The sequence below is a fragment of the Typha latifolia genome, chromosome 4 (assembly GCF_019914945.1).
Source record: "Typha latifolia isolate L0001 chromosome 4, TyphaL0001v2, whole genome shotgun sequence".
NCBI lineage: Eukaryota > Viridiplantae > Streptophyta > Magnoliopsida > Poales > Typhaceae > Typha > Typha latifolia.
Genome location: NC_133089.1, coordinates 6,697,107 through 6,723,592, shown reverse-complemented (window position 1 = coordinate 6,723,592; position 26,486 = coordinate 6,697,107). Strand labels below are relative to the sequence as shown.

Here is a 26,486-nt window from a genome sequence, read left to right as displayed (position 1 = left end):
TCTTATTGGGTATTTAGACATTTTAGCTTTTTTGTTATGACATCAAGAGATGAGACATTTTAAATAGATAGGAGGGTCAGGATAGAGGTATATAAAAAATGGTGATACTTCAGAAACTCTAAATATAATAATAATTTATTATGTTCCTATCTTTTAATGAGATTTTTAATTGATCCTCAAATAGTTTAGCAACAATATATTATTCTGAATAATGTAATGATAAAATTTTATTTCCCACCCTACATTATGGAATTACTCATTGCTATATCTATATTAAGCTGTTACGAACCGGCATAATCCGATCCGCAACGGTTCTAAAACTTAGATCCTAGCTTGATAACCCTCCAATGGTTAGATGGATGCTAGGGTTTATTTTGGTGTGAAGAGGGAGAAGCTATTGTGGAAGAGGGAAGTTAGAGGCTGGAAGAAGCCGGCGGTGGAAGAAAGCGTCAATGGCTAGAGACAAAGAGAGAAGGAGATATGGCTAAAGTCAATTCCAATAATAAGATGATCATCCTCATACAACTCTAATTAGGGTTTCCTCCACGTATATATATAGAGGCTCACCCTAGGGACTCCTCAATAAGTTAAACAATTCTGAACAAATCTTAACAAATCGACAATTAAGTTAAAACCAAACCAACAAAACCAGTCTTCCTTATCTTCTCCGATTAACCCTTCGTTTCGTCGCATATAGATTCTAAATCTAAAGAAGTCATTAATATCAAAGTTGTAGATCTCGAGGTTGAGAACTTATCCAACTAGTTTGATATTATTTAGATATGGGTAGAATATTCTCCAAATATTTTCTCGAAAGTGTGAAGAGTTAGATTTAGCTAATTAAATAAAATCCTAACATACTAAGACTCTAACTAAACCAAATAATCAAATAAGATAATTAGACTCAATCCGTTGAGCCCAATCTCCCTTTGGGTAATCCGATCTAATCCGGTTCGCATCATAAGCACTCTATTTTCTTATAAATAGCTTTTTTCTTATTCTAAAATATAAAACTTTAATTAAAAATAATAACTAAATATTATAATAATTATATTCTAGAATATAAATATTATTTATTAAAATTATATCTTATACCATACACTAACACGGTTACTAATTTACCATTGATGTTTATCACATCAACCTAATTTATATTAAATCAAAGAGTTTTTATGATAATTTTATAAATAATAAAACACATTGTTCTCATATTTTTCTTCACTTTATATCACATCAAAAATAATCATCATATTATTATTTTAAAATATAAGTGAACATAAAAATAGTTAGTCTTAAAATAAATATCTTATTTTAAGGATAACAAACAAAAATATATATTTTAAAATTAACTTTATATGCTGCGAACATTTTAATCGATCGACACTCTTAATTAGTTCAAACACTATTTTTTTAATTGTTTTATACAAAAATGTCATATAGGAAAATTATTTTGTAGATTGCGAGTTTTTTTTTAAGGAAATTGTAGGCTAAATGCTACTCAGGCAGATTAGAACATATTTTTTAAAATTTAAAAGATTATAGCATATCTGTTTAAATAGGTCTTAAATTTTTTTTTAAAAAAAAATCTGCTAGCAAATATTAGAAAATGCTCCTTAATGCTTAGAAACTTTTGCTAAATGATCTCAAACTAATGTCATTATGATATCAATTGCATAATTGTCATTCAAATCACTACAATTTTTGAAGTATCATAATTGCCACTAAAATCTTTTGAATCTTTCACAATTGTCATTATGGTTTGGATAGTTTTGAGGAAAATATTCATACAATATTTAAAAAAAAAAAAGGTCAATGATTTCATTTGGAAGGCCCAACAATTTCAATTTGGGCATTCCCAAATCAAGCCATGGCCACCAAATGCTACATTGCTAATTCCAAACTAAGATGGATTAAGCCCAATTAGGCCTGCTCTAATATATGTCTCAAAAAAGATGAGCCTCCATTAGGTATTGGGCTGTAAAATGAAAGAATACAAAATTTAATGATGGAACAATTATACTTAGACCCTTAAACGATCGTCCTTTTTTAGATAATCCCTGAACTTTTTTTATAACACATAGACCACCAAACTATTGAAAATATCTCATCCCGCTCATGTTGTAGACAAAAAAAATTGAAGAAACTAAAATACCTTCCTTCTTCATTTTAAAGCATGAATGCAAACATTTCATAGGTGATTTGCATGTATTAATTTACAGATGGAAAAATAATAAAAAAACTAATGAAATAATTATTTAAGATATTTTTAATAGTTCAAATGGTCTATGTCAAAGAAAAAATTAGGGATTATGTAAAACATAATGATAGTTCAAGAGGTTTGAATTTTTTTTTCCTTAATACTATATTAACTAATATGATATTCCTATAAGCTATAAGATAAAAGCTAAAAGTGACACTATGAATATCTAATAATACTAGTAACACATAAATGTTTTAACACGTATAGAAGTAGTGAGTATTAATTATGTTATATTTACTATTACAATCCTAGCTATTTGGTAATTTCTCTAGTAACATTATTACCGTAGACCGTTTGTTTTGGGCTGTTAGTTTTGAGTTGTAGACCGAAATAGATCTACATTTAAATTTATTTACCAAAATAGATAACACTTAAACTTAAATATCAAAAGTCATTTATTTTACTGTAACTCTAACTAAAACACTTAATTGTTAAACATTTTACTTATCTAAAAGTTAAACACTAATAATAATATCAGTGTTTTCTAAAGTAATGATTTCAATTTGAATAGAATTGTAAGTGGATAAAGTGACAAAAAAGAAAATTATAGAGTATGAAGTAAATTTAGGCTTTACTACTGGAGGTAAAATATAATTTCACATATAAATAAAGAAAACTTGAGACCTTTTCAAACTAACTCATGGGAGGAAGTCAATCTATATTAAATTTTTTAGTACAGGAGTAATTAATCTCTATACCCTTGAGAACAGGAATAACCCTACAGTCATATGAGCCAGCTCATGAGGATTTCTCCTCTTCAAGCCCACAAAGAACAACACAGTTCATATCTGTAGTTTGACTCAAACTAGTTGCATTTATTTTCCCCATTCCTCTCTTCTCTTATTAATTCAGAAATCAATAGCATGCGACCCTTGCCACTTAATAGTGTCTTTCAATAGAAAATTAGAGAAAATTTATACCTGGTTTGGTTAGAGAGAACAAGAGAGGAGAGAAAATAAGAGGGTGTTTTTCTCATTTGGATAAAAATAAAATTAAAAGAAAAAGGTGGAAAAAAAGAGAGAAAAAAATGACATTTAAATTATTTTTACTTTTCTATTCTCTTATATTTCTCATTCAATCTATTCTCTCTATTCAAATATGGGAACCTTCCAAATTATTTAAAGTATCTCACACCATAATGTTTTAGATGGAAAGAAAAATGAAAAAAAAAAAAACTAAAATACCACCACGAGAAGGTAATAGTATTTTGGCAAAATTAAAATTTTGCTCTTTCTTTCCCTCCAAAATCTAAAAGTAAACATGTCATAAACCACTCACATGACTTATAGGTGATAACTTATAAATGTAAAAGACAGTGAAAACCCAGCGTTTGAGAAATTTTCAATAGTTCATAGGGTTTGTCTCAAAAAAATTTCAAGAGAGCTATGTAAAATAATGTGATGATTCAGGGATTTATGTAATTAGTCCTTCGAACATATATAATATCAGATTTAAACTCGGAAACTTCTGGTTCGATATGCTTGAATTAAACTTAGGCCTATAACTGTAATTGTGGTAACGTAAGAATTAGGGTAGAGAGGATGAAGAAGGGGCAGTCCAATAATTCGGTGGGGCTGGTACAAACCCAGATGAGCTCGTAGGACCAGCGATTTGAGAAGATCGAATCATTGAATTGAGTTCACGAGTCCGTGAGATTAATTGCTGCAGTACGTGGGGCTCCTCTCTCTCTCTCTCTCTCTCTTGAATATAGATAATTCTAGTCATATAGTGAGAGAGAGAGAGAGAGAGAGAGAGAGAGAGAGAGAGAGAGGTGGGGGGATAATGTTGATTGTTGTTAAGCTGAGGCGATGGATGTAGTTGTCCTTTAATGATGAGCTTCGTTTACCCAAATCATTCCATGATAACAGCACAGCCAACTGCCTCTGGACCTTCCTGTCTCACTTTTCATATATATATATATCTAAAAAGTTCTCTTATCAGATCCCTTTCTTTCTTTCTTTCTTTCTTTCTTTCTTTCGAATGGGTATGTGTTTATGCACGAATGAACTCCCTCGCATATGAATATGCTAGTTATACGTACCGACTGTGTTCAGATGAATTTAGATAGCTCACGTTATATATATATATATATATATATATATATATATATATATACAAAGTATTCTAAAGCTCGCATTCTAACAGCAGTCATCATCAAAAGATGGCCCTTAGATCTCTTTCAAAAACATAATAATAACAATAATAATAATACTATCAATCGGGCCACGTGAAAGACCGACGCGGCCAACGTGGTGGTCCGACATGGCTAGGGGCCAACTCGAATGTGGCCAAGCTTGGAGATCCAAGAGAAGGTACGGCGATGGTTGGCCATGTCGATCGATGCCGGATCAAGCATCTTGATATATTTGACCTCGTCACACACACACACACGCAAACTTTTGCTGTGGCACGTGCTTGCTTACTTGCGATCTTAGGCTACAGGGTTCATATTAATGGCGTTTTGTCACTTCTTTGGGCTTTTTTCTTTCTAAGACCAGACCTTTAATAGCCATCACTGTGTTAACGCTGCCTCTTGCCAGTCTTTCACATGTATACTTTGAGGAGTTTCAGGCCCACTTTTCACTCTAATTCCAGCCTGGAGACTGACTGCCTCTCTTGCATGTCCTTGTTGTAATTTACTACGTACTGCGATGCTAAGGACGAGGACTCACAACTCACAACTCACAATTCACAACTGCATTCTAGGTTATATACTTATATCTAGTGGAGTTATGAGGAAACGGGGGTTGTGGACTTAGTGGTACTCTTCCCTTGACCTTCTAGTCTCCTCGTCTGACTTGGGAGTGATCACTGACTAGTTGGCTAACTCCTGATATATAGTGTATAGTATATATGTATATATATTTAGAAAGGGACTTAAGGCCCACTGTGATTGCCGGTCAGTCAAAAGAATCTAGAATAGTTATTCTCATTTAGAATAGTAATGTAATAATTATCTTTAGTGTAATATAAAGCTATAATAAGAAAAAGTATAAATAAGAAGTGAGAATTAACTCAAATATTTTTAATAGTAGATTTATCTTTGATTTGACATATATATAATATATCTTTTAAATAAAATGAGATAAACGGAGTGATAGAAGATAGGTGGAAAAAAAGTAGAGAAAAGTGGATAAAATAGTTTTTGGAACGAGATAGATGGGTAACAAAAGAGAAGAGAATTTTTTTTAAATATAATTATTAAAATAACTTTAGTCTTGTAATTGTGCTACTGTAGAGAATAAGATAAGCTAGCATTAATAATAGTTGAGACCTATAGCAGGGATAATAATAAATTTTCTTACTCTAGAGAAGAGAAATCTCTTATGGAAAAGAAACGAAAATTTGCATAGGGTGTCACTGTATTTTAATAAAATTATAATTTATACTCTATATTTTTATTATTTATAAATCGAGCTTTATTATTTAACGAATACGTACAGAAATCATCCCGTCGTTAGATCAGTTAGTTAATAAAATTTCTAAATTAAGTTAACTAAATTTAAGAAAATTACACAAGTCATACTAATGATATTTTAGTCATTTTAAAAATAAAATATCTCTATTTTATAAAATATTTTAATAAAATTAGTTCAAATTTAACCCAGAATATTTTTTGTATATTATTATTAAATTATAAAACTTAATTTATAAATAGTAAAAATATATGATATAAATCATATTTAAGGTGTTATATTCAAATTTCTAAAAAAAAAGCAAACATGGGATGTGATGAGTACAGAAGTAGCATTTATTGCAGATTGCTACCTAATAATGTTCCTTGGATGGAACCCCTTCTAACTAGTAGGATTATAAATATATATATATATATATATAGTTTTCCCTCATATCACTCTAGCCCCACACTTCTTGTCCATCGGTCGTTCTCCCCTAACTTTCTACCAACTTGGATTTTGCTAGCACAAAGCGTTAAGTACGTTAATAAAAGACTTCATACAGCAGTCAAGATGCTTCCCCGCGTGCTTCTCTATAATACACTGTATGCAGTATGGATGAAAACATAATAGAATGTGGAGTCATTCACACTACCACATAAACATATTATAAAAGATTAATTAGAAATTATTAGATAGTTTAAACTCACTCACTCACTCACTCTCTCTCTCTCTCTCCAAAAAAAAAGAAAGAAAAATTTAAAGAAACAACTATTCCTATTTCAACAAAGACATTATTCCCTGTAAGATAGTTGTCACTCTATCTGCAACTCCGATATCCGCTTATTATTAACATCAACGTCGATGGCCACGACGACTGGAATCCAAATCGGACCGCACTTTCGGCTTTGATGTGACTGGACATAAAAGTTACACGCAAGAAAACGACACGCGTCTTTTCCATTCGAGGATCTGTACGACCTTCTCGTGATCCTACGCCTGGAGAAGATCCAGCCATTGTAACTCTTGTCCCGCTGGCTCCCATTGTCCACCACCCTTCCCCCCACCCCCGCTCCGCATTGCGACGCGCAGGCGTCACCGCGACGTCATTCTATCGAAGCTAAATAGATCAACAGCCGTCGATCCGGCGTTAAGAGGTGTGTTGTGCAATTTGATATCACCGTTGGACCTGGATCAGACGGTCGGATGCCGTTGACCATACAGGGGCTCCTAATGGGTCGGTTTATTCAACGGTCGGATGAGATCTCTTATCGAGGTCAACAGGACCAAAACCACCTGTCACAGATATTCTCACCCCGCTTTATCAAAATCGCGCTCCTGTCCTTTTCCCAGGCCGGCCATATGCCCATATGAATAACCCCAAGCCCGGCGTAGTAAAGGGTGTGTGAATATATCATCAATCTCGAGAGACGCATTCTCCCGCGCTGGCGCAGTGCGCGGATAGAAAGGTCGCGGGGACCACCTAGGTCTACGTGTCCCACCTCGATTTGTCCAGGTATTAAAGCTCGTCCTCGTCCTTTGTTGGGATTCTACCGGGAATTAGGAAACCAAAAGATTTTGGAGACGCATTTACCATTATACCCCCCGCATTGGGAAATGACGGAAGTGCACATGGTGTTTGGAATAAAGTTGGGAATAAGTGTAAGCATGATTAAGTAACAAGATTACTATCTTAATCCCTCTATTAATGAATTATTACAAATAGAGACAACGTAACAAAAATAGGATTCCATAGTTCCGGAGGACCAAACCGAAGTCTTAATTTATACCAAGGAGGTGAAAGAAAGGTTCCTTAGTCATACCATTAAGGTTTTTTAGGCTTACCGCCGTCGCCCGCCGTATCTATACTGGCTGTACACCGCTGGCGCTTGAGAGGCGGCTGCTCGGCACCGGCTGACTCAGCGACAAGCGGCGCGGCGCCGGACCTGTGGGTGTCGCAGCTCCCGCAAGCGGCGGCATCCAGAACGCCGACCGGGCTCGGCGGCTCATGGCGTGGTTTCGGTAGTCGGGATGAAGGACACGCGTCGGTTAAATATTCCTCCATTAGCTGGCGACATCTGGTTACCGCGTCCTGCTTCTCGAGGGCAAGTAGGAAAGTGTTAAACAAATAATTAAAGGTAGTATATTTAAACCACTACCGCCAAAGGAAATTACTGCTAGGATTTGACTCTCCAACCCCATTGTGCATGTCCGTCACACCCCCCCTCCCCCGGTGGATGACCGGGAGAGTTAAAGAGAGCTTTATTCGAATTCTTTAATAATAAAAGGTGAACATTAACAAATAATCGAGTACTAAACGAGTTTACCTTGTCAACCCACTTGTCGAAGCACAACAGTGACGCGTCGAATCCCTCGGCCACGTAATCGGCGATCTCATTCGCCGAGCAGAGTACCCCCGCGGCCGCAATAACAGAGGGCCTGTACCCCAAGAAATCGACGACTGCCATAAAATTAAAAAAAGAAAAATTAAGCTACATTTTATTTTTAAAAACAGGTTATCTTCTGAAACACGAGAGTGTACGTTACCGCGACGCGTTCCGAGGATGAGCTGAGCGGCACGTGGGAGGAGAACTTGGGCACGTGCTTCCGGGACGAAATGGGGAAGGAAGTCGAAGGGGGTGACGACTAGCATGCGCCACCCGAGCGCCGACATGAGGAGGAGCTCCATGCGGCGCACCGTGCGGGGGTCGAACACGAACTCGGGCTCGAGGATCTGGAGATCGAGAAGGAGCGGCACGTGCGTCTCCTCCATCTTCGCCGCCACCGACAAGCACGCCACCGCCACGAGCTGCATCGCCCACCTCCCCGCCTACGTTTGAGGGAAATTTTCTCTCTTGGGTTAATTTAAGGAAAATCCAGGGGTTGATTAGCAAATAGCGAAGTTAAGGTAATGCTTACCGGGAGACCGTTCGTAGAGAGAAACCGGTCGAGGTAGTTGACGGAGAGCCACGCTGTCACCGGCCGGAAACCGTAGAACTCGTTCACCTGAGGGTTAGTTAATGATTTATTAATTAAGAAGATAGAAAAAAGTGGTGGGTTTAAAATAAAAAAAAAATCTTATTTTGAGATAGGAATAGGGGGTACCTTAAGGATCCAGTAGACGGCGTCCTGACGAGAGGTAGTAGCACCTTCGAGTGCCGGGAAGCCCGTGTGCGTCACGTGCTCAGCCTCTGCCGCGAGGAGATCGGGCACCTGTCTGCCGCCTGGGTCGGGTAGCGGTAAGGTCCACTCGTCCGAGGTGGCGCAGTCGACGCCCCACGACGCCACGTCGTCGGCGTCCTCGGGGCAGAGGAGGCTAGACGAGGCAGAGTGGAGGAGGTCGGGTGTGACGGCCATGGGGAGAAGTGGGGAACGGAGGGTAAACGGGGCTCAGGGGAGACGGAGAAGACGCATGGTTGGCGGTGGAGTTTCCGTGGCTGGTGGTGGGTGGGGGGAAGCGAGCGGCGGCGGCAATAGGTTTGGCCCGTTTGGGCATGGAAGGAGGAGAAGAAGGGATGAGAGAAAGGTATCGTTTAGTTCTCTCTCTCTCTCTCTCTCTCTCTCTCTCTCTCTCTCTCTCTCTTACTTCTTCTATGTTTGTTTGTTTGCTGAAAAGGGGAGAAGTGTGGTGAGAGATCTTTTGACTGCAAGGAGATGGGATATGTTTCGCGTGCGCCGAGGGGAAGGACGTTTCGCTTCAGCTACGTATACTCTACTCTCTTTTATTTACTTTTTTTCTCTCGCAGGGAAATTTGTATTTAATGTAATTTTTACATACTTTTCGACACTATTATGAACCAAAATTGCATTTGCTTATTTGAATTTTCTTTCGTGGCACTTAACTGGCATAAAAGGTTTAGCCCTCGGATCACTTTATATGGAATAATAATTGATTTATCCTAATATAAGTATTTTTATATTGGTACGGTAAGTAAACAACTACTACTTTGTCACACATATACTTTTCTCTTCTTCTTTTTTTTATTTTCCTTCCATCTAATATTTTTATATTTTTTTTAATTACTATTTTATTCTTGAGATAGAGAGTTATAGAGCTGTCAAAAAAAGCTGGTGGGGTTCGTGAAGCTCCTAAATTTTGGTTTTCTCTCGCTTAAAGTCCTACAACTTCTTTAAACATCATCTACATTTTGTAGGACTTTAAAAAAGAGTTGAACCAAATGTTAGGAGGCTCCATCTCCATCTAGTGAAAACTTAAGAAAGTTAAATAAATCATCTAAAAGTTTTAGGATTATTCACGGAGCACATTTTCTATATATTGTGAGGATAAAAATCTACGTATGTTCAAGTGCTTGTATTTTAATAAAAAGAATATCTAAAAGCATTGGAGGAGTTGAAACAAGTCATGTACATTGACAATCAATATTGACCCATGAAGAGCTTTGTAGAGGCAATTTCTTTTATAAAATAATTAATCTAGGTAGACTTTAAGCGAGAGACACATACTTCAAAACTTAGACACGATAGACTATCTAAAGTTTTAATGAATGATATGATATAGATTGATGGTGGATCTATTACATTTTCTCTTGATGCATTGAGAGATTCTTCAGTTTACAAAAATTATGGTTATGTATTTGTTGTGTTTAAGTTTTCTATTCTTAGTCCTGATGTTTTTTTTTCGTTTTCTACTCTTACTCAGATTTTTATTACTAATTTAAGTTCAATTTTTATTGCTAGAGTAATTAGTTCAATCAAATTTTCATCTCCTACTCGGTTTAAGTTTTTAAATTTGATTCTTATTCAATTTTCTTAAACCTGATATGATTCGGTAATCTAAACCAAATTAGATTTAATTTTTGACTTATGACTTGGTAATTTTACTTTCCATATCCTCAGAATAATTCAAATTAGGAATTCTATCTTCCTCAAATTTTCAAAAATCTAAATTAATCTTCCCTAATTTTTCTAAAATTCATTTCTAAAAGAAAGTAGGCAACTTTTGTTCATATAATTAGATAATTCAGTATATATATATATATATTTAAAATAAATTAAATCGAGTATAGGAAGATAGTTGATAGAGTCAAAATATAATTAATCCCTCTTAATACTACTGAGGTAGGGTAGTCATATGATTCTTGTCGTAGCTTGTAAAACATGAAAGCAGGGAAGCCGTGGGTATTTTTCTCTTCCTTTTCTTTTGTATTTATACTCTAATTGGTTTTAAGTTTGTCATTTGCCTTCTGTCCATGGTTTCTAGATATAATTAAAAGAGGTAATACATACATATATATATATATATATATATATATATATATATATATATTCGTATTTTTATTTAACATAAATTACTTTCACTATGAGCAATTTTACATACACTTGGGTAGAAAAAAAACATTTATACATAAAAATTGTTGAATGGATTTCAATAGGAACCCTATAATTTTCTATGTAATAATTGATGGTCAAATTAGCAATCCTTATTGAGACGTTGCACCTAAGTAGATTAAAAGTCACATAATCATGTAAATAAATTTGTAACTCATTTATTGGAGTATAATATTTTATATGTAAATCTAGAATGATAAAAGAAAGACTCAATTGTGAGGGTTGGCAAATATAGCCTAAAATGTTGTCAAATTGTACACTTTATAAATAGTTTTTTTTTTTTGTGTATAGATTACACTTCAAAGGATGGTAATTGATGATATTTTAGGGGATGTTTATTCTATGTATCTTTGGGTGCATTTGTATTAGAAAATATATGGTTTTATAGATATTACATTTAAGGATCTATAAACATTGTTTGGTTCTCATTATATTGTGAAGTGTTTTTGTTAAACACTATTCAATTATTTATAAAGATTAGAGAGAGAAAGAGAAAAAGAGAGGGGGCTGGACTTATTGTGTTTGTAAACACGTTGAAAATAATCTTTAAATCATTTTTTTCTCCCAATGATGCATTATATATATTATTTATTTATATATAACATTTTAAAATTTTGTTTAAAAAGGCTAGAGTAACGATATACTAGCAAGAAAATAGATTAGCTATTAGATAAACAAAAGATTGGACAAGAGAAATTAATAGTGAGTGTAATAACTATTTAAATTTTCTATAAATTTACCTACTTTCATATTATCGTTTTCCTCAAGTTAGAAATTTTTTCTTTTTTCAAGTGTTGGATATCAAAGCTCACTAACCGATCATCCAAGTGTATTTACTTTTTTTTACCTCGTTTAAGTAGAGCATAACTTCTCTAAATTCCAAAATTAATTCATATTTCTTACATCCTTATTGATGCTAAAGGAAAAATAGAGAAAATGAACATAACTAAAAATAATAATATCTCATTCCAAACAACAAAATTATGTTGGATTTCATTTCAATTCTATTATTTTCTAATCATCTGAATCCCATCTAGAATTATTTTCCATGCACCTTATTCAATTGGTTGTTCAAGCATTGTCAGTAGAGTATGATAATATTTGATGTATAGATTTTTCTACTACAGTATCATAGAAGTATAATTTGAACCTATTGTGACTCTGTTTTTTAAGCAGTATTGGCTAATGATCAGTTTATAGACTCGTTATCTATGAAAAAGAAAACACTTTGAGTTGTTCACATATTATCATTAGATACTGAAGTTTATTGAATAAATTGGCATTGTCATTCTAAACTGTAAAGAGATTAATTGTACTCAAAATTTGAAATTTCCACCGATTATAAATCTAGAAAAAAGAAGAGAAAAAAAAAGAGAGAGGTAGTGATGTAAGGTGATACTGAGAAATCACATGGTTGTTTTAAAAGGGCTGCCATTGGAGTACTGTAGAGGAATAGCATCAGAAAATTCTTCATATATTATTGATAGAAATGTCTCCTAATATGAACTTTTTTTAATACAAACTTGAACAACTCTTTCTTTTTTCTTTTTCTTTTTCTAATGGAAGAAGATAGCCGAGAGGCTATCAAAAAAACTCTTTCTATAAGACATACAGACTGTCATGAGAGAGGATGATGGTTAGATCGGAGGGGCTGAGAATTACACCGAGAAAGAAATTGCTTGTATTCATAATACAAGCAGTCTTTGCTAACCAATCAATAGCAGGTTTACTTCCTTATAAATATGAAATGCGTTTTGATTGTCAAAATATCTTCAATAATGTGGTTGGTATATAGTCCACAATCAATCCAGATTCTTTTTCACAATTATGTCAATTGGATTTTTGGACTCAAATGGATCTCTACTATCTACTCTCATATTGGGAGTCAAATTACAGTAATCCATAGAGAAGACTGACATTTTTTCTAGACATGATGTGGTGCACAGGGAAATGCTTAAATGAGGTCAATCCTATCTTTAACATAAGTATCAAAAAGTTTTAGCAACAAATGCCACAACTTCTATATATATATATATATATATAACTTACAGTGAGTTATTTGAAGCTTATAGGCCTTCGTTACTAACACTTCAGAAAATTTATTTTCTTTAAAGGAGAGAATGCATTTTATCTTCTTGTAGTCTGGTTAAAATTTAAAGTGTTTTTAAATTTTTTGTATCACCTAACTCCTTTATAGTTCTAATATTTATACAATTGTTAATTTTTCTACCCTAGATTAATGGCAAAATATAATTATTATTGGAACATAAATATTTGACTATTTTACTTTTTATATTATTGTTTTTATAATATTTGAACCATCTAAATATAAAAGTGAGAAGAATTGAGATGAAAGATGCATAAGAGAATATGGTTTTCACAATACATATTATTTTTCCAATTAGGTATTGTAAAACAAAAATGGTCTTTCAGATTTTCGTATTAGAATTAACATTTATCAGACAGATGAAAACAAATTAGAACTACAAGGAGGTTTAATGATAAAAATAAAAGTTCATGTATACACTTTGAATTTAAATCTAACCACATAAATATAAACTATATTTTTACTATTGTTTTATAATTTAAATGGCCAGTAGATCTAGCAACTTGATTTTAACTCATATCCTTCGTTTCGACACCGTATCAACTCATTAACTATTTAAAAAATTTAACCTATTAAAAAATAAATGATTCTATTATTCTTATACATTTACATTCTAAGAGAAGCTAGTGCTCTCAAAATGATCAAACAAGTAGAGTTCATATTTTCACAAACCAAAATCATCCTTATGCACTGGGCTAGCCCTATCAAACAAAGAAAGTGAAAAGGAAGAAAAAAAACAAAGAACAAAGTGGGCAGGTGGGTGAGCTTCTTTGATCCTTCTTTGGTGGAGACATCCTCCATGATATCATAATATTGCTCCTTGGACTCATAATAATAATACATCAAAGATGTCAGCCAGCAACTTTTATTTATGAACATGCATTGAACTACACAAATAGGTGAACATTACTGTAGCAGCCTAAGCTTGGAATAAGTTTGAAGGGCCGTTTGCTTTTGTTCTTGTCTTCCTTATAAAAAAGAGACAGCCGTAAGGCCAACATGCCACTGTTTGCATCAATCATCTACATGCTCGAACTTTAATTGATGGGACAATGCTTGCATGCACTATATATGGCCGAACATCACATCCATTACTATCATCCATATCTCCAACCACTGCTCAATCCTCTCATATATTTGTTTGGTTGAAAAAAAATAGAGTCCAGCTAAAACGACAGACTTGTTTTAAAACAAAGAAATATTTTATTCCAATTATAATTTGATATTTAATTGTAACAAGGATAATAATTATTATAATAATAATAAATGCGATAAGATGATGTTTAGTTTACCTCCAAACCTTATAAATTTAAGGCTAATTTTTATCTCGGCCCAAGTTGTAATTAGAGCTATCAAAAAAGCTAGTGACCTCACCTAATTTAGAGCTTGAGCTAGAGTTAACTTGTTTGAGTTAGGTTTTCTGGCTTGAAATAGTTTTCGTGTAACACTAAAAAAAGAGAAAGAATGAAGGGCAAGGCACGTGCCTCGCTCATGCCCACCCTCACCCCCTTTCCTTCTCCCTTGGCCTTACGTGGCCTGACAAAGTAGTGTCTCTGTCAAGCCAAGGGGGTAGAGGAGGGCAGGCCTAGCCCCCTACGCATGTCACCGTCGACATTCGCAGAGGACCGCCGCCCTCTGCTCTCTCTCTCTCCACCCCCTTATTTCTTTCCCTCCGTGAGGTTCACTCCGCACATCTTTCTTCTCCTTCCACTATTCCCTCTTCCATCTGATCGTCATTGTAATTGTCGCTACCGTAGTAGGGCCAACGAAGTCCTCGTCGTTGTCGTCGGTGAGTCCCCCATCATACTTTCTTTTCTAAGCGGTGACGGCATGATGCTTTGAGCACTGCGTCTTCACCCTCCCTCCGTCTTCACCCTCCCTCCGTCTTGGTGGTGCGGCGGCGGTTGGCTGCGACGTTAGGTTCTCCCCTCCTCATAAGGATGGTGGTTAGTGGGGGAGGGAGGTGGTGTGTAACTAGCTGGGCATGGCGTGGGGGTGCCATGCACCCCTTAGCGTGGCCGCAGCCGCAGTTGGCCATAGTGGGCGCCAGCGCCGCCGCCAAAAACCCCCCCACCGCTTCTCTCTCTCTCCCTCTAAAGATCTCTTTCTCTCTCTCTTGTTTTCTCTCTCTCCCTCTGCCGGTATCAGCCTGCGACCATCGCCGCCACCACCTCCACTAACACGGTGAGCCTCATCTCTCTCTCTCTCTCTCACTATCTCTCTCTCTTTCTCTTTTTCTTACTTTGGGCTCGGGCTCGTCGGAGCCGAGCCACTGGCGAGAGGTCGGCAGTTGGCTGGCCACCAGCTGTCGGTGCCCTCCCCGCCGGCCCGGGTCCACACCTCCCTCCTCTTTCTTCCCTTCTTCTCTTCTCTTCTTCTTCTTCCTTCTTCCTCCTCCTTTTCTTCTTCTTCTTCCTCAGCTGCTTCTTCTCTTTTTATTTTTCTACAACAGTGCTCGGCTCGGCCCAGCACTATAGCAGGCCAGTGCTGGGCCAAGCCCATCACTAGTACTAGTGATCCATTATCCTTTTAATTTTATTATTTATTTATTTAGGTATTTCTGTCTTAATTAATACAAATAGATTTAGACATTATTTATTTTAATAATAATACATATTCATCATTATGATTACTGTTAATTAAAGTTTATTGATGATTAATTAGGTTATAAACTATTACACATAAATATAGGTAATACTTATATTTATTTATTTATTTATTTACTTATATGTATACTAGATTAATATATAGATTTGTAAATTATAATTATTAGATTTATATTCTAATATTCTTATGATATACATTTTAAGTAATTCTATTAATTTGTTATATATTGTTATTTTTGTAACAAATAAAATACTAGGCTTATGTATTTATTTATTATTTTATAAAGTAATCTTTAATTAATCAAGATATAATTATTTTATCTGTAATTAAAAATCTAGCTAGTTATAAAGATAAGTAGAAATTCTAAAACCTTCTAAATTATCATATATTACATGAACGGATTTTAATCAGATAAACGACTAACATCATACTACTTAAATAATTTCAGATTCTGACCCCCCTATTCGGGATCCCATGGACTTAGCTATCGAGGCTTGATCATTGTCGTAGCAACGTGAACGAGTGGTTGTTTGATATTTGCAGTGGTGGTGAGTAGTCTTATCCCCTAGATGTATTTCTCAAATAAGGATATATTATATCTTATGTATATGCATGTTTTGGCCTCCAGCATGATTATATGACTTTATCTAGAGATGATTACAGTCGAGCATATTTTATCATGTGCCTGATTAGGCTGATCTTGAATATGAGTATGGTGATGATAAATAGAGATGATTAGAGATGATTATACTGTTATGACTTTGTGTTAGAGTGATTTCTAGTATGAGTGTGCATGTGATAGACTAGTAGGATTATACATGTGTTAGATACATGGTTGAAGTTTACATTGCATCATTTTTCTCTTGATTCTTATTCCACCTAAATTTTTGTTATACATTGACTCGTTATCGTACTGGATATATGCATGTGAATCATTTAGAATGAAAGCATGAAATGTGATTGCTAAGATAGTTGATAGAAAGCGTAAGGATACCCGAGTGGGCGCGAGGGTTAGGACGTGCTTGGTGAATGATTGATCGCTCGACATAGTCGCGATCCTGTTGGCCTTACGTCCGAGGTCGTTAGTCTGTGTGCACCACAGACATTCGGACACATGACGTTCGTCAGGGCATATGTAGCGAGTTATCCTCACAAGATTTCTATCAGCTAGAAGAGTGCCCGGTCTGGATGGATGTTGATACCCTTAACGGATGGCAGGGTATGGTTATATTTGAGATATCATAGCATGGTCATGGTCGACATGCATCATGTGTCATATTTGAGAGAGAGTTATGATGATGGTATGCCATAGAGATTTATTTATACATTGTCGAGGATTATATATTTTATAAGTTATGACATGACATGTTATCTATTTTTCATTTATGTATTATCGAGGAACATTCATATACTCATTCATGGCATGATGCTCTTTTTGATTCATATTATTTAGTACATGATTTACTCTCTATTTGGCATCACTGATTCGGGGTAAGGTCTATTCACTGAGCCTTTTGCTCATAACTCTCTTTATTTCTATCCTAACCCCCTCAGATATAAGGTACGTGATAGCGATTTAAGATATCTTGAGAATATATTTTAGAGCGATGATGAGGTGAGCTATAGATGCGAGATGATATAGATGATAATTTATATAGGACTTGAGTTGTACTAGTATTTGATATTTGTACTCTTTTGTATTAGACGATAAATTGTATAATATAGGTCGAATAATAGTGTACTCTTATATTAGTTGTTTTAGTTGTATCTTGATGGTTTGTTGTGGCCTGTGTGGGTCCTGCCAGATTATGTAGTGGTCTAATGTATATTATTGTGGTCTGGGATATTCATATATTAACAGGTTTATTTGGTTAATAGTATGATTTATCTAGTGATGGATTACATGATCGTGGATAGGTTAGCAGGTTTTATTTGATGATGTCATGATTATATGTGCATAGGAGAGTATCTGTGCGTGACGGGCCCCGCCCGACTTGTCGCTTGCGCCGCGCGTGTGCCGTGTGGGCGCATGGGCGTGCACATGCCCATGCCGGGCGGCGGCGTTGCATGGTGCCTCCCCTCTGATGTAGTGTCAGCTTATTTAAGCTGCGGACTGCCGAGCTCGGGCTGGGTGGAGCCAGTTCGAACATGCCGGGCTTAGGCTGAGCGGTGCCCAACTCGAGCACGCCCGTGCGTTTGGGCTCGGGCTGGGTTGGAACCAGCCGAGCACCTTGGCTGTGGACTGGGCTTGACCTAGCCCGACCAGCTCTGTCTTGGGCTAGTATAGCTCCGCTCGTCAGGCCGAGCTTTTTGGGATTTTGTTTCATTAATTCTTGGGCTAGGTAGGGATTGAATTGAGTTTTCTTTTTCCTCATCCTTAGAGACATTTTCAGCATTCTTGATTATCCCCTCTTTCTCTACCTTGTAAATTTAGGAATTTGGTGCTGACCTAATGATTTTGTCTTAGAGCACATTGGGACTAGCACTCACCTTGGAACCACCCGTGATTAAGTAGGGACTACTCATCGATAGGAATTTTAGTGAATCTAGGCAAGTGGTTATGGCTTGATGTGATGAATGACAACATAAGCATATATGACATGCTAATCTATGTATTATAGCAAAACCTATTTGATTAACATGTTGCTTTACATAATTTTTTTATTAATTTAAATATGATGTGCATTCATCCACATGCTTAAATATCGTTGCTTAGAATTATGTTATGCTAGTTATGTTCACCTTATCATGCCATTTGCATACATGCGCAACCTTAAATGGAATGATTTCTACGTCTCGACAGTATTTGACACCTCCCTAGCTAGGGTTAGGGGTAGGAGATATTTATAGTATTATATAGTAGGACACACGCATGAGGTCTCAGTTTGTGGATTCCAAAAATTTATGTAAACATTTCGTCTGGCGATGGTGATTTACTCTTTGATTGATACGAGTCAACCCATTTAGGATGTTTAAGTTAGAGAATAAGAGTAGGATGACGTAGACTTAGCGGTACTCGATGACACAAGGTAAGAGGGTTCATGAATAATGGCTCATGAGTTTTTGCATAGTGGTGTGATAATGTGGAGCCGCGGCTCAAATGGTCATATCGATAAGCAATACTGACTTTTGTTATGGGCTTAAAACTAGAGTTACTAGTTTGCAGTGGCAGATGATCGGTCATGATGTTCACCGGGCTACTAGTAAGCGATTCTATTGATGGGGACTACCTTGCCTCGAAGGCTGCTAGGATTATTGAGCAAGTGTGGATGGCCAAATAAGCCGAGCTTGAGCGAGCTCGCTCCGGCTCAGGCTCAACTCAAAATTAATTTCGAGGCTTAGAATTGGGCTCAGTCTCGGCTCAATTTGAGCTGAGCCCGAGCCAGGTCAGACCAAGATCAAGCCAAGTTCAAGCCTAAAATGAGCATATCATCAAGCCTCATTCAAATCGAGCTGAATCGAGCTGGACCAAGCCAAATCAAGCCTACGCAGAGCCAAAGAATCGAGCTGGACCTCGGATCGAAGTAGTTTGACATATAATAATAATAAATAATAATAATAATAATAATAATAATAATAATAATAATAATAATAATAATAATAATAATATGTTATATCATAGTTGGTAATGCACTTTAATCTCAAATAGGATGATATGGAAACTGAGCTAACTCACCTGAGTCAAGCTAGCTCGATAATGTTTTATCTAGCCGAGCTGAGCCTATATTATTAGGCTCGTCTCAAGCTCGAGTGGAGCCGAGCTAAATTCTAATCATTTTCGACCTAACTCATCTTAAATGATTGAATGTATATTATTATGCTTTTATAATTTACACGCATCGGTGCGCTCGGCTCATTTACACCCCTAGTTGTGATAGAAGGAAAAGAGCTAAAATGATTGAATGTATATTATTATTATGCTTTTATAATTTAATGTTAATAGATATTTATTATTATTATTATTATTATTATTATTTTAAATATAAATTATAATTTTATTTTACAATTGTTGTATTTTCATAATTCTTGGTGAAAAAAAATAATTTAACTTAATTTATAATAATTTACAAAAATATGTTTACTATAAATATAATCTGATATACTATAAAAACTTATCATAAGTTACACTGTGTTAGGTTTAGTACTAAAGACACAAATTAGTCATTTACATTTTAGACAAACTGATTGAATGGATATATCATGGCCAACCCTGCCTTACACCAGACTACTTACATTAGGCTCAAAATAAGAAACTCCGACCCAAATCGAGTTCGTGTCAGATTTGATCGAGCTTTTGTTACTTTTAGAGCCATATATGGTGGCTTGGGCCGGATTTCGGCTCAAAATGGGCAATTTGACATGCAAAAGAAAAGATCTCACTCCCTTAGAAGATCAAAGGTTGAGATTTTCGTATACTATTCTCATATCCTTAGATGAGATTATATTTTTTTTAATATCTGTTTTGATATTCGAATTTGAGTGGAGTATCCAAATCAATATTCGTTATATTCATATACCTTGAAATATGATGAAAATAGTGATACAAAAAAACTAGATTTGTACTTTTTCATCAGTAGAGGCAACTTAACTGGAAAGTTCAAAATTAGGATAGCCAATTTGTCACTTTTAACTATCAAGCAGACAAAAAGAAAGAGAGCCCATCTGAAAAGATTGGTCCATATGTACTTCAAAATGCTAAGTTTTTTCTTTGCTTGTTTAATATACTTGTATGTTAGATTTGACAACCTATGTTTTTAATGAATTTATGATCTACTTCAACTATAAGTTATCACTTTCAAATATCATGATGAAATTACTCGATTTCAGATGCCAACCAACTACTAACAAGAATCTAATAAAAGGGAAAAATATATAAATTGACACTCTTAGTGGAATGAAGAATATAATTAGTAACACAAAAGCACTGTTAATTACTAAGCTCATGATAGAGTACTAGCATAATAAGCTGTCACTTATTGTGTGAGACCTAAAGCACTCTTCCCAATTACATTTGCTTGACTTGTAAGACAAATATAAGGAAAGAAAAAAAGGTCTCCACTAGCAGCATTAGCCATTAGGAATGTTGTTTTATTTCATTACTATTTGTTACATGTAATAATTCAGCAGACTATGTGGGTAAAATTAAAATCTTTTTAATGTAATTAAACAATCATGTCAGACAATGGATGATACCACTAAGCTCCAGAAGTTGGATTAATTTGATGGATTTTATATTATAATTAGGAAATAATACTAATCTATTTTGGTTTTACCAAGATGGAATTCATTCAACCATGTATCAAATTAATAATAAATTTGTCTGAATATTATTTGTTGAGAGTGACATTTCAAAAGAAAGAAAAAACGATAAGAGTTCACATGCATAGCCTCTTGGATCTTCTAATTAATAGCTTTAATTTTTTGTGTTAGATTTTTAAGTATGAAACCCACTTAGATGAAGAGTCCTTTTTATCCTCTTAATTACAATTAGTATCAAAATCAATGTTTCGACGATCTTGGACTACTCTAAAGCGGCTTAGTACGAAAGATTTAATAACTCTAGTGGAGTACATGTGAAGGAGAAGACTGTTAAATATCACATATAAGATTTTAATCATATATTAGAAGAAACAAAAAATAATAATAAAAAGTTTCAATACTTGTATCAAATTATGTTTCACTTGGACTAGAATTGAGAAAGTTTCTACAAAGGTCATTGTATAAATGCAGCTCTTTTACTTCATGCGCAAGGGAAGAGGCTTCCTTTTATGCATTCCATAGTTTATATATCTTGATATCGACTAAGTATAAATAAAGAGGAAGTCCATATTATTACTGTTTGTAGCCCTTGTTTTCTGAAGCTAGCTATTTTTTAAAGTTTTGTACAGAGACTTTGCTTCTATAGTTATTGTGAAAATGTAAACGCATAAACAAAAACTAACAAGAATAAATAAAGTTTCTAATGTTTAGAGCTGTAAATATAAACTTTTAAGTAATTAAGATAGTTAGTTTGTTTATTCTAGTAATAAGACTCTTATCCATCATCCCATCCCAGGATGGTCCATCTATTGTTTTCGTATCAAATGTAAAAAGATACTAATCCAATCCCACTTTCTATATCCCCAAACAAAACAAACTCACACTTGGGTATTTCCCACTTCCCAGCCCCAAAAGCAAGCAGGAGTTTACTATGATCTACATCTCCTCAGCTTTAATGAGACCCTATATTTAATTAATATGCTAATCATTTATAGAGAAACGCAAAAAGATGCCACTCCATCAAACTTAATGATCTAACTATTTGAAGATGGCATTGAGACGAATAGCACAACAGCTGGGCCACTCTATTTCAACTCCATCTCCCTATCACTATCACTATCTCTATCACTATCACTACCCAAATCTAAGCCTCCCTCCTCCTGGAGCCCTACCTCAGTCAACCATCTCCCACGTGTCAACACACCACTTACGTTTTCTTAAACAATGTGATCAAGCAACGTGTCAGCTGTATCCTGTTCTAACTTTACACTCGTTCATTAAAAGACGAAGAGAGCCAGGGGCTCCTCTGCATGCAAAGAAGAGTTGCTATACTTTTGCTTTGCTTCAAAATGTATATAATATCTATTCCAATATTACCCTCAAAAGAACAACACGTTACTTTTTTTTATTTTTGGTACTAATAAAGTAGATTAATCACCCAGTACCGTTGGATCAGTGTGCGGCGGGGAAATCGAACGGCAGCGGCGTGACGTCGGAGCTCCCCAAGCGGTGGTGCCTGAAGCCGTACGCGCGGAGGACCTGATCGTCCGCCAAGTCTAAAGCGCGCGTCATCCCCTCGTAGCAATTCTCGCCGGAGTACATCTTGTTGTGGTCCCCACTGCACGGCTGGCACCCGGTGAAGTGCGTCACGAACGGTCTCCTCCACCCCGCCGGTCCGCTTACCGCCATCCCCTCCTCCGCCAGCCTCTCGTTCCTCGCCTCCGCGTACTTGGCTGTGACCTTCTCCGCGTGTCTCCGGCGGAGATCTTTCGGGGCCGTCCTCTCCATTTGCTCGTAGCGGGCCGTTATGTTATCGAGGCGGCCCACGATCTCGACCCAGTACCCCTCGAAGTAGTAATTATTCTCGAGATAAATCTTATCCGCCCACTTATCCTTCCCGGTGAGGAGGAGGTAGACAAGCGCGGATTGGTCGTCGGATTCAGGGAAGACTTTATCCTTGAAGGTGGATTTGAGCGTTTTCCCCCAGGAATCGTAGTTCGGGGAATTGGGGCCCATGGCGGCCCAGGTGTCCATGAAGTCGAGCGACCATTGGCAGTTGCGGATGAGGAAGACCCCGGCGTTGAGGCTGACCCAAGACTTGGCCTCGTAGACGAGTTCGGGCCAGCCGTGGACGACGAGGTTGTGGGATTTGTAGCGGTGGAGGGGGAGGGAGAAGTCCATGTCGGTGAAGGCGGCGTCGGAGTCGACCCACCATATCCAGTCGGCTTCCGGGTGGGCGAGCATGGCGGCGCGGAGGATGGGGATCTTGGCCCAGAAGGTGGGCATGGAGGGGTGGAGCAGGGCGGTGTTGTAGAAGAGGTCGAGGTTGTGGAGGCGGGAGTAATCGAGCTTGTTCTTGAGGAAGCGGAGGAGGAGGTGGTCGCCGACCGGATTCTTGCATGGTGCGGGCTGGGAGCCGGAGACCATGAGGACGCGCTCGTGTGTGCTCGAGGAGAAGGGGTGGAGGTTGAGCCATTGGAGGCGCTTCTCGTCCCAGTTGGAGATGGGGTGGTCGATGGAGTAGGAGAGGGAGGGGTCGTCGTAGAAGGATTGGGTTGGTGGATCGAGGTCGACGTCGAGGAGGAGGTGGGATTGGGATTGGGATTGGGATTGGGATTGGGATTGGGATTGGGATTGGGGAGAGGAGAGGAGGGTGGCCGGGGGAGTTAAGGTGGCGGGGGAGAGGAAGGAGGAAAAGGAGAGGAAGAGGAGGAGGGCGACGAAGGCGCCGGTGGCGAAGACAATGGCGTCGGAGAGTAAGGAGGGTTTGGGGGAGCGCGCCATGGGGGAGGTTGTTGGGTTTGTGCTGCTCTTGGGAGGAGGAGGAGAGGGAGGATGGGAAGGAGGCATTGTTATGTTATGGGAGAAAACTAAGAGAAAGAGAGTTTGGCCTTTAGCCTTTAGGGGGGATCAAGTCAAAGGTGTTACGCCACCTGGTTATGGCTTCTTTTGCCTCCCTCTTTTCTCTCTCGTACACACTCTCGAGTTTTGAGTGTGAATGACAAGAGAGAAAGATGGGAAGGGAATTATATATATATATATCGCTCGATAAGACTCAAAAATAATAATTTATATTATATAATATATAATATACATGACTAATATGAACATTTAAATCAAGATCTAAAGGCTTATATTATTTGTCATATTAGTTCTTATATATTCACCGTTTGGATGAGACCTTATTTTAACTTTGATTCAAGTCTAAATAGAGTTTGATCAAGTTCGATATAGGCTTGAATTGATCCAGATTTGAAATTGCTTGTTGATCGACCTGTTTAGGATCAACTCAAAATTAGCTCTAAATAGACATATATTGAAATTATTTCAATTTAAATTTGATTCTATAATTAGGTGAAATTAGTTTTCTTGATGTGCTCGGCCCTAATCAAGCTCCACTTGATTACAACCTTGATTGTATCTTTTATTTTTATTATCGTTCACACCCTACTATATAGATATTTGCTATTCAACCGTTACATTTTTCTTAAATTTTTCCTCTAAATACTCTGTCATTAATTTTATTATATCATCTGTTATTGTATAGATGAGTTAAGATAACTATAAATACAAAATAACCATAATATTTTTTAATTAAATTATTTAAGATAAGACAAAAATAAATAGAGAATAAATTTAAAGTAGAACTAGGGGGTGTTTTAGGCATTTTAATTTTAATTTTCAAAACATAATAAATATTCTTTATTCTATTAACTACTGTTAGGATAAACTTAACCCAAGATATTTTCAATATATTAAAAAAATGTACCAATAAATATACATAAGTTGTAAGCAATAATAAAAGCAAAAGGGATGCTATTTTTATAAATTTTTTAAAAGGAAAGCAATAATTATACTTAAACTACTCGAATGGTTGGCTATTTGTACATAAATACGTGGTTTATTTTTCATGACATATTAACCTTTTTAACTATAAAAAAATTTCCGCAATGTGCCATTTTGTTAGTTATCCTTAAATTTTTATGTGAATGTCATGTGATTAATTTTAGGTTTCGTAAATATTATTTTATTATTATTTTAGAGAGAAAAAAAAAGTTAAACATAAAATGACTATTTAATATTATTTATGGGTGGAAATAGGTAATAGTTCAGGATAATCTCACACATCACACCACCTTAGTTTTTAATTATGTTAGTGTTACAAACATGCCTTATCTGATCTGTAACGGTTCGGAATTATTATTATTATTATTATTATTATTATTATTATTATTATTATTTATGTGTGATTTTAACGGTGTTAGGATTCTAATCTTATTACTTATACATTACTTATACATGTTAATCTTATTTTCATAAAGGCAACAAACATTATATTGACAGTCGCCAAACAAGTTTAAAAAGAAGTAAAAATAAATAAGTCTACTATTTAGTAAATATAGATACAAATACTAATCGGGTCTATGTGAATTTATCTTGTAAAACTATACATTAATTATTATAACACAATTACTATATATACATAAAAAATATTTTCCAAATATAACTTTATGTATATATTTTAAATATAAATTAGATACTTCTATAACTTTACTTAAATTTAATTATTTGATTATAAAAATTTATGTTAGATTACTGGATTGTGAATATGTATAATTAATTAGGTTATTTTAAGATGAAAAAGACTAAATACCCAAATAAAAGATCATGTGAAACTGAAGAGAAAAGTAAGATAAATAGTTATAACTTGCTATGAAAAATTATTTTAATATATCATAATTATTTTAGAACAAATATGATCACAAAATCGAACCTTACTAAAGAGATGAGAACACTCAGATAGAGAAAAGCAATTACACACTGGCAGGAAGAAAAGAAAAAGTGTAAAAATGTTAGATATAAATGAGGATATTTAGGTCATAGAAATCTTGCTTAGAAATATGTATAACTTTATCACATTCCTCCACTTGTGCATAATTTATTATGTGAATTATCTTTATGTAAGATTTGACCAAAGTATATACAAATAAATATTTCTTCCTTAAATATGTTTAAGGAAGATCTTATTCATAAATAAATACATTTACACCAACCAAACAATATCTTTGAATTTAGTTAAAAATTCTAAAGTTAGGTCTTATTATACTCTCAATTTAATATTTTTATTATAATTTAAATTGAATAGATAAATGGATATGGGTCGAGATATTATTCTTCAACATCATATTTGTATTAGTCTAGAACCATTTGATATGTATTTAGATGTTGAGGTGAGTGAAAAGTTCTCAACTTATATCCAATAAAATTTAGATATTAACTATATATCTCGTAGAATCATTTTATCCCTTAATTTAAATCCTTCATGTTTAAATTTATATCTTTAGGCAAAAACCTAAAACCTAACTTTATTCAGCAGCCTTCTATTGCCTATATTAATCCCAGTGCAACATTCCTACATCTTGCTCGCAACTAATTATCACCCAATGAGATAAAAGTATTAAAAATGTATATGATAATGTCTCTTAGTAATTACGACTGCCACTGGAAC

At 35.6% G+C, this 26,486-nt stretch overlaps 2 protein-coding genes across 3 annotated transcripts; both read right to left on the bottom strand.

The window, feature by feature from the left end:
* Window positions 1–7,327: 7,327 nt before the first annotated feature.
* LOC140786271 (cyclin-D2-1-like) lies at window positions 7,328–9,388 on the bottom strand. 2 transcript variants are annotated; one of them, XM_073134571.1, is made up of 5 exons: window positions 8,761–9,388; window positions 8,575–8,661; window positions 8,203–8,485; window positions 7,983–8,116; window positions 7,328–7,750 (listed from the first exon to the last, which is right to left on the bottom strand). In XM_073134571.1, the coding sequence occupies exons 1-5, from the start codon at window positions 9,010–9,012 to the stop codon at window positions 7,481–7,483; spliced, it is 1,026 nt and encodes a 341-aa protein (XP_072990672.1). In that variant the 5' UTR covers window positions 9,013–9,388; the 3' UTR covers window positions 7,328–7,480. The 2 variants fall into 2 exon arrangements, with proteins under 2 accessions (XP_072990672.1, XP_072990673.1); XM_073134572.1 differs by having other exon boundaries at window positions 7,328–7,747; window positions 8,761–9,332.
* A 12,927-nt stretch (window positions 9,389–22,315) lies between these two features.
* Window positions 22,316–23,964, bottom strand: LOC140786924 (probable glycosyltransferase 7). The gene has a single exon (XM_073135640.1). The coding sequence runs from the start codon at window positions 23,825–23,827 to the stop codon at window positions 22,430–22,432; it is 1,398 nt and encodes a 465-aa protein (XP_072991741.1). The 5' UTR covers window positions 23,828–23,964; the 3' UTR covers window positions 22,316–22,429.
* Between the last annotated feature and the right edge of the window lie 2,522 nt (window positions 23,965–26,486).